General features: G+C 47.5%; 1 protein-coding gene across 2 annotated transcripts in view; it reads right to left on the bottom strand.

Annotated features, from left to right (window-relative positions):
- The window catches only part of GPAT3 (glycerol-3-phosphate acyltransferase 3), a 64,084-nt gene extending 58,006 nt beyond the window's left edge, over positions 1–6,078 (bottom strand). Inside the window, exons 1-2 of one of the 2 annotated variants that reach the window (XM_065914474.1) lie at positions 5,837–6,078; positions 4,724–5,011 (exon numbers count right to left, since the gene is read on the bottom strand). In XM_065914474.1, the coding sequence (XP_065770546.1) occupies positions 4,724–4,864 (141 nt within the window). In that variant the 5' untranslated portion in view covers positions 4,865–5,011; positions 5,837–6,078. Of the gene's footprint in view, positions 1–4,723; positions 5,012–5,175; positions 5,380–5,836 lie in introns of those variants that run through there. The other variant, XM_065914472.1, reaches the window with a different exon arrangement.
- Positions 6,079–8,977: the final 2,899 nt, after the last annotated feature.

Consider the following 8,977-nt stretch of genomic DNA (forward strand, 5'->3'; position numbering starts at 1 on the left):
TCAATCTTTAATCCATGCTCCTGTTTGATAAACATAAAAAATTCATACTCTCTTCCAGAGTTCTAAATATATATTAATACACCCTACCAGGCAGACAAACTATGCATTCCCTCAGTCAGAAGTTTTACTTTTCATAGTTTGCACTCCTAAAACAACTTTCTCCAATATAAAGTCATAATATTGACACATCTACTTCCTAAAAATTACTATATAGCCCTAGAAAATCACTGGTTTAGAGGGAGTTCTCTGGTGGTCCAATGGCTGACTCTGCACTCCCAATAGAGGGGACCTGGGAGTTTGCATACCACAGCTAAGACCTGGCACAGCCAAATATAAAAATAAATAAAAATAAACACTACAAAAAAAGAAACAGAAGTGAAGAAAATCACTGGTTTAGAGAATTTTTAAAGTAGCTTGCCATATCAAGGACTTATGAATACATATAAAGATATTTAGCAATGCAGAAGACAGCATTCAGCAGGTACTTAATAAATAATTATTACCTGAACTGGAGAGCTAAGAAGAGTCCTCAGCTGGCTGAGTTATTTGACAATTAGTCATTTTCATAGTCAGCTATTCTGAAGATCACCCCCTCACACTGCAACTTCCAGAATTTGAGTTTATGGTCACAAAAAAAGCTAGCCATTGTCAAGAAAACTTATCAAAGTAAACACATAATGTATAAAACTAAACAACCTTTTAAAATGGTATGTAAACTGTAACCAAGGAAACCTGAGAAATATCCAATTCTAATTAAACAGTCCAAAGAGGGATTTCCCTGGTGGTCCAGTAGCTAAGATTGCTTGCTCCCAATGCAGGGGGCCTAGGTTCAATCCCTGGTTGGGGAACTACATCCCACATGCAGCAACTAAGAGTTCGAATGCCACAACTATTAATAAAAGATCCCACATGCTGCAACAAAAGCCAAAGATCTCACATGCCACAGCTAAGACCCCTCGAAGCCAAATAAATATTTTTTAAATTAATTAAATTAAATAAATATATATATTTTTTTAAGAGTGCAAAAAATATTCTTGGGGCTGTATGTCTGCTCAGTCGCTATGTTCAACTCTTTGGGACCCCAAGAACTACATATATAGCCAGCCAGGCTCCTCTCTCCATGGAATTTTCCAGGCAAGAATACTGGAGTGGGTTGCCATTTTCTACTCCAGGGGACCTTCCTAACCAAGGAATCAAACCCAAGCTTCTCAAGTCTTCTGCATTGGCAGACAGATTCTTTACCACAGGGCCACCTGGGAAGCCATATATTCTTGGGACTGGAAAGTAAAAGAAAGAAACCACCAAGTCAGTTGAGAATATACTAAGGAATAATGAGTAACAGAAGGTCTGGACCTTGAACGGACTTTAACAAAGACTAGGGTATTTGTCCAAATATAAAAATGTTTTAATATTAAACAACCAGCACAATCTTTAAGGGAATTATTCCCATAGTTGGCAGAAAGACAATCCACTATACCAACCTCTGCCTAACAAATGTCTTTCAAACACCAAATACAGTCCTGGGCCGCCCTGATGGCTCAGACAGTAAAGGATCTACCTGAAATGCAGGAGACCAGGGTTCAAAACCTGGGTCAGGAAGATCCCCTGGAGAAGGGAATGGCTACCCACTCCAGGGTTCTTGCCCGGGGGATTCCACGGACAGAGGAACTTGGAGGGCTACAGTCCCTGGGATCACAAAGCGCTAGACACGACTGAGCGGCTGTCAACTTCCAACAGCGCTGTTCTGGTTGGACGATACAAAGCCCCGGGTTACCATCTCCCTCTCCTGTGCCCAAAGCAAACCTCGATACTGGATCATAGCTCTTCCCTGAGGCACCCAGCTGTACCCACACACAGGAACTCCAGGCAGCTACCACCAAGTCAGAGATGGCTCACAAAATGAATCCCCATTCTAACTACATATATGCCAAGCATCTGTCTGACCTAATAAACTTTGGTCTTAGCAAAGAGGATAGTTCTTTATGCTGCCATCTACCTGATTTCCAAGCTAACTGGTATATCTTCCACTAAAATTATAAATCTGGTGGGAGTCCCCTGGTGGTCCAGTGGTTCAAATTCACCATCCAATGCGGGGGCCTCAGGTTTGATCCCTGGTCGGGGAACTAAGAATTTAATTAACTCTAAATTAATGGAGAATTTAATTAACTCTAAGCCTGTGCATCGCAACTACCTAACAGGTGCCCACGAAGGCCCATACTCCACAATAAGAGAAACCTATGCTGCAACTGAAGAAGAGCCTGCCTACTGCAATGAAGATCCAGCAGCTGCAAGAAAGACCCGGTATAAACACAGAAAAAGAAAACTGGCATTCTTGAGAGTTTTACTAACAAGGAGTACATCTCTAAAAATCTCTTCAAAGCTAGAAGGACAAAAATTAAAACTTGAGGCCCTGCCACACTGAAAGTCAGATCCTGGGCTGGTGATATCTCTTCAAAGTGTAGAAGTTAGTTGCCAGGCCAACAGCAACTAGAGTGGGCTTCCCCAGTGACTAGTGGTATAAAGAATCTAAGCATCGCGTTCAATCCCTGAGTTGGGAAGATCCCCTGGAGGAAGAAATAGCAACCCACTCCAGTATTCTTGCTTGAAAAATCCCATGGACAGAGGACTCTGGCAGGCTACAGTCTATGAGGTCACAAAGAGTCAGATACTGCTGAGCAGGCAAGCATTCACGCACGCTACAGGGACTAGAAGGCCAATCTCCTTGACGTCTCTTTAGCTGTACCTGACTTACACAAGCAATCAAGAGTCAGCACCCGGAAGACAGAGTCTGAGATTTACTCTGTTCTCACTTGCAGTATCAATTCCAAAAGATATTACTATATGGGAGAACAGTTTGGTCATTTCAGAGTTCTAAGTGTGAACACCAGCTGAAGATAATCATCTGCTACAAGCAGAACATTCTGAAGAAGATCTAAGGCAAGAGGCAGCTAGGAAATTCACAGTAGACTCTGACCATGTCCAAAGTGTGACGTCAGCAAGGAAGGTTCGAGACTGAAATATCTCCCAAGTAGAAACAACAGAACTTTTAAAACGTGAAGGCTGATGAACAGTCAAATATAACTTTTAAAGACTAGACAGGAAATCAACCACAAAGTGCAACAAAAATGTGAGATAAAACAGATGAGTAGGTAGAAGAGATCTGCAGGAGATTAGCTGGTGGGTGACAGGTAATATCGAGGTAGGAGATAAAAGATTAGAGATGTGTATCTGAAAGCCACTCTCCTGGCTGAGGGAGAAGAGCAAATAAAGCCAAGCCCTACACAGACAGAGAATAAGGGCAGAAAAATGAGAACCCGTGTAAGAAGGTATTGTAAAGAATCCGCCTGCCAATGCAGGAGATACAGAAGACTCGGGTTTGATCCCTAGGTCGGGAAGATCCCCTGGAGGAGGAAATGGCAACCTACTCAGTATTCTTGCCTGGGAAACCACACGGACAGAGGAGCCTGGCAGGCTACAGTCCATGAGGTCACAAAGAGTTGGACCCCACTGAGCAGGTATGTAGGCACTTTAGAAGCTTTTGCAGCTAAAGAAACAAGCCATGTAAGATCCTCAGGGATAGAACCTGAGTCTCCTGCAGCTTCCGGAAGCGTGTAGTCTTAACCACTGCACCACCAGGCAAGTCCCAATAATATTATTCTTTTAATAGCAGCAAACACGTACACAGCATCTAACATGTCCAGATACCAATCCAAAGTGCTTGACATATTTTAACTCACTTAACAACCCTATGGAAGCAGTTCTTATTGTTACTACTATTTTATAGATAAGGAACATGAAGCATAAGTAGGTGAGTTCCCTGTTGAGAAGCAGAACTGGGATTTTGGTACCAAGTCAAAGGAAATCCGTACCCAGATTCTGCACCATTAACCTTTACGCTATAGGCCCTCTCTTCAGTTAGATTCCTGTCTCCACTGCTTGATTCAAGCAAATCACTGAACTTCTCAGAGTTTCAGTGTCCTTACCTGTAAAGGGGGGACAACATTTGCTCTCCCTATATCTGATGAGAGTCCACAGGGAACCCTCTGTGACTTAATAAAACCCTGTATGAAGGGCAAGTAACAGTCGTTCCATCAGGGCCACTCCCATCTAACACCTTTCTTTGCAAAATTTAAGAAACAGGAGGGTAGGGAGAGCTGAAGTCAAAGAAAACATGGATTTTCAATGACGTGTCAAGTGCCATTGGGTAGATTAAATTTCCATGGCTCCTAAAATACAATCAGATTTCTTTCTACCATGCAGCGATCGGTTTCTTACCTTGGGCATAAACTTGATGCCTTTCGGGACGGGAAACCTTAGTCCACAGAAGGACCTCTGAAACCTGAGGTTGTAAAAACTAAGGAGAATGAGGTGGCGGCTGCTCGCTTAAAGAGCATCAAAGAAATACCGGAGATAGAAAAGGCGGTCGTGTTGTTATTGAGATGAGTAAAAATCATCATCATAATAACAGGGGGTGGGGTCGTTCTACCTCCAACCACAGCAACTAGGTGGTCCAGTGGTCTCAGGAGCCCTCCAGCTCTGCGGGAGACGCCCGGATACGGCCGAGGATAAACTAAAACGCACCTCCCTCCAGACCACTGACCTTCCTCCTGGTCTCCTGGCGTCTCCTCGGCTCTCGGCTCTAACCTCGTTCTCCAGCGCCCCGGGTTCCCCCCACCCCAAAAGCCCTCCGAGGAGGGGGCGCAGCATCCCTCCACGGACTCACCTCTAAAGTTTTCACCAGGATCTTCATATAGATCTCAGAGATGCCCAAAGACACCCCAAAGGCCGAAGGCAGGAGTATGAGGCCGAGCACCAGAGTCAGCCAGGTGTAAAGGATCTGCCCGGCCAGCTCCGCGCCATCCATGGCTCCGCGCACCCCGACTGGGCTCCACGGAGGAGGTCCGAGCGCGATGGCCGTCCCTGTCTCCAGGTAGTCCGAAGGCAACTCCAGGAGCAGCAGCGCGGAGCCCGGCTCCCAGGAGTCAACGCCCTCGTCTCCGGGCACTCACCTCTGCGGGGGAAAAAGAAGAGAGGAAGGGGAAAAAAAAAAAAAAACTTTCAGAAGGACAGCAATTTCCTTCCTTCCTCGTAGGGCTCCTCCTCGCCGCGGCCGATTAACTCTCTCTGCGCCAGAAGCCCAGGCCCCCCGCCGAAGCCGTCGCCTGGAGCGCAGACCTGGGAGCGAGCGCGGAGACACGCGAGCGCGGCGGGGAACGGGCTCCTCCCCGGGTCCGATTTCCGCTGGGTGGCGACTGCGACAACTCAAGCGGTGACTCACGGAGGCCCTCCCGGGCGAGGATCCCGAGGCGCACCGCACCGCACCGCCGCGGACCTGGCGCCCGGCCGAGGACTGCACCGCCCGCAGGCTGCGCGCGGACGCCGGGAGTCCCTATTTCTGCGCCCTGCCCTGGCCCCACCTCCTCCGCCACCCAACGGGGAGCCTCCAGGCGGGATCCACGCGGAAAGCGCCGCAGCCTCCCCGGGCGGCCTCCCGCCTTCGCCGAGCCCCGCCTCCCAGCGCTCCCAGCGGAGGTCCCTTTGGGAGCAGAATTTTCATCTGCAAAACGTTAGCCTTTTCTCATGCCCAGAATGGACTACCGATGGGTCCGGGACGCTTGAGAAGGTCCTGTTTGGGTATAAAACGACCTCTCGGCTGGGCTTTCGGCCGGGGGAGAGAGAAACGCCTCGGTTCCTCCGCTTCCAGGTCTCCCACACCTCCTTCTCCCCCCGCGCCCCATCCCCTCCCTCCGCCCCCCACCCCCTACCCTCCTCTGCTGAGCCGCTGGGGAGGGACCTAGCTCATCCCGGGAGGGGAAAGCTTTTTTCGACCGCTCACCTCGCTCAGCCGCCGCGTCCCTGGCACAGAAATCCTTCCGCCCAGGGTCGCTCTCTTCCTGGGGCAAAATTCCGACCACAGCTCCCCTCTCCTTTCACCCCACACTCAAGGCACAGAAACCACAGAAGAACGGCCGGGCCCGCGCTGGCTTCACCCCGCGGACGCGCGCTGCCAGGGAATTCAGCCCCGCACCGCCGTCTGGCTGGCCCTCCTTCGAACCACCTTGGAGGGGTATTGACTTCCCTGCGGTTCACGCCTCTTAGAAACCTGATCTGTTTTTAAGAATAAGCGGGAGAAGGGATGTTGAGACTGTGTAGTCGATGAGAAAATCAGGCTCCCCAGGATTTCCAGATCGTCACGGAATGAGACCAAAAATCTCACAGCAGTCTCTTTCGGGTGTTATTTCAAGCTGGAGAAACGGGGAGGGCAGGAAAAACTGAAATCAGAGGGTTGATCGAAAATACTGCCGTGGAGGCTGCCGGGGCCTAAGGTGTGGCGGAAACTAGGAGCGGAAGGAAGGAGAATCCCCCGGCAAAGAATGTAAATATTCGGCATTTGCACCTCTCCCCGGGAGGGTATCGCAACCCCCCTACCTACCCGCACCACCACCCCCTTCCCCCCCACTAAGAAGGGGCAAAGAAATGTGACTCGGTCCTAAAATTCAAGTTATGAATAAAGAAGTTTCAGGCGCTTGGCTTCTCAACATTAAACCTCTGTTTGGTCTGCCATTTTATGAAAACAAGAAAAACACAGTTGCCAAAATCCTTACAAATTCCTTGCTGGAAACAAACACCTATCTAATCCAAATCCTCAAAGATTATTTTGACTCAACACTATACATTCAGGCAAAACTCTTAAACGCTCCTTTTATTTCTTCAGGTCCTAAGGGATCCTGAGTGATTAGACCGAAGTTTACCCAACAAGTCCCAGTGCAGGCAGCTTTGTTTAAGGATGTCCTTTGTCTACCCACTGAGACCCAAAAGCTGAGCGCCCACAATCTCCAATGCTTTCTGTTGCTCATGACCAAATTTCATGAACTGGGTTTGCTTCTTTTGTTTTGGGGGGCTTTTGTTTGTTTTTTCACGGAAGAAGTATTGTCCCACAACAGAATGGTAAAATGGCTATGATCTCGAGTGACCTCTGCCTGCAGCAGCTTGCAAAGGGGCTTTGGTTCCCTGCCAGAGATGGAGGCCGTCCTCAGTGACAAGACACTGGCTTCTCAGCTTTGCAGAAAATAATTCCCACAGAGAAGGCAAGTGGTGAAACAAGTAAAGTGTTTGTTGGGAGGAAAAGAGTAATGTGGATGAACACACAGGCAGGCTCAGAGAGTCACTGAGTTACTCCCTCCTGGCAGTTTTAATTACTTTTATGGGGCGTTCCTTCCCGGTTTCCTCTGACCAATCATTTAGATGTGCCTGGCCCTGAGTCTATATTTGGTATATCTCAGGATTCTCCCATGCGTGCAGGCTCATTTCTTAGCAAATTATGGAGTCTAGTGAAGAGGCTCCTGGGTAGTTGATTGTCACTTACTATGAGGTGACGCCCCCTCCCTTTTTGACCACCAAAGAGCCTTTCTGCACACGTGTGATCTGGGAGGTCTCTTCAACTTGGAGAATAACGAATACGTGGTCTTCCATGTTTTATCTGGACAGGGCCCAACTTCCTCCATCGTTCTGTTTCTATGGAATTTCTGCTATTACAGAGTTTCTATCTATAAGGGAGAAACTGCTCAGCCTGGGACTCATCCATCTCCTGCCTCTGCAATAATGTACAATTTGAAGGCTTTTGACTCCAGCACATCAATTTGAACAATTCATTTAGTCTTCTGTGCTTCAGCTTTCTCATCAGTAAAGTGCATTCTTTTTAGGATCAAATATGATGATGAGTTTGAAGTCATTTAGTAACAACAAAGCTCTGTGCAGACATTGAAGGGGGCTTCAATGAGAGAAATAAAAGATCATCATTTTCTTGCCTAAAACAGGAGAACCAAGAAAGGCTCACTTCTGCAGTGATGGGGGAGGAGAGGGGAGACAAGACATAGCAAGCGGTCTCCATGCTTTCTTTCAGATTTCTCTCTTCTCTCCTTTTCTTGCACACCCTAAGGCTCTATCATTTAAACCTGGGAAGGCTACTCCCTCCCATTGCTCCACTTAGGATTCCCTTCACAGTATGCTACGGTCCATGGGGTCGCAAAGAATCTCATGCGACTGAGCGACTTCATTTTCCTCTCCGTTTTCCTTTCACTGTCTTAGGGCTGCCATAACAAATTACCACAAACTTAGTGACTTTGATGGTGGTTTAGCCACCTAAGTCATGTCCAACTCTTGCCACCGCATGGACTATAGCCCACCACGTTCCTCTGTCCATGGGATTCTCCAGGCAAGAGTACTGGAGTGGGTTGCCATTTCCGTTGTCAGGGGATCTTACCAACCTGGGAATTGAACCTGGGTCTCCTGCATTGCAGGCAGATTGTTTACTGACAGAGCCACCAAGGAAGCCCCCTAGTGACTAAACATAAATTTATTCTCTCGGTTCTAAAGGCCAGAAGTCTGAAATCAATGTGTCTGCAGAGCCAAGCTCGCTCCAAAGGCTCAAGAGGCAAACGCATCTTCCAGCTTCGTGGGTACTTCTCAGTGTTCCTTGGCTTGTGGCAGCATACCTGCAGCCTCAGTCTTCAAATGGCCTTTTCTTCTCTTATAAAGACACCCATCACCCCAGATTTAAGGCTCACTCTAATGCAGGATGATTTCTTTTTTTTAAATATGTTATTATTTATTTATTTATTTGACTGATCTGGGTCATAGTTGCAGGACCCAGGATTTTCGATCTTCACTTGAAGCACGTGGGATCTTTAAGTTGCAGCATGTGAGATCTAGTTCCCCGATCAGTTATGGAACCTAGGCCTCCTGCATTGAGAGCTCAGAGTTAGCCACTGGACCAACAGGAAAATCCCCAGAACAATTTCATCTTGAGATTCTTTACTTAATTATATTTAATCGGGAAAGAACTTTTTTTCCAAATGAGTTCATTTTCACAGGTTATGTTTGGGCATATCTTCTGGGAGGGTACAGTTCAACCCATTACTCCTAACATATCTCTTCAGTTCAGTTCAGCCACTCAGTCGTGTCCGACTCTTTGCGA

The sequence above is a fragment of the Muntiacus reevesi genome, chromosome 22 (assembly GCF_963930625.1).
Source record: "Muntiacus reevesi chromosome 22, mMunRee1.1, whole genome shotgun sequence".
NCBI classification, from domain to species: domain Eukaryota; kingdom Metazoa; phylum Chordata; class Mammalia; order Artiodactyla; family Cervidae; genus Muntiacus; species Muntiacus reevesi.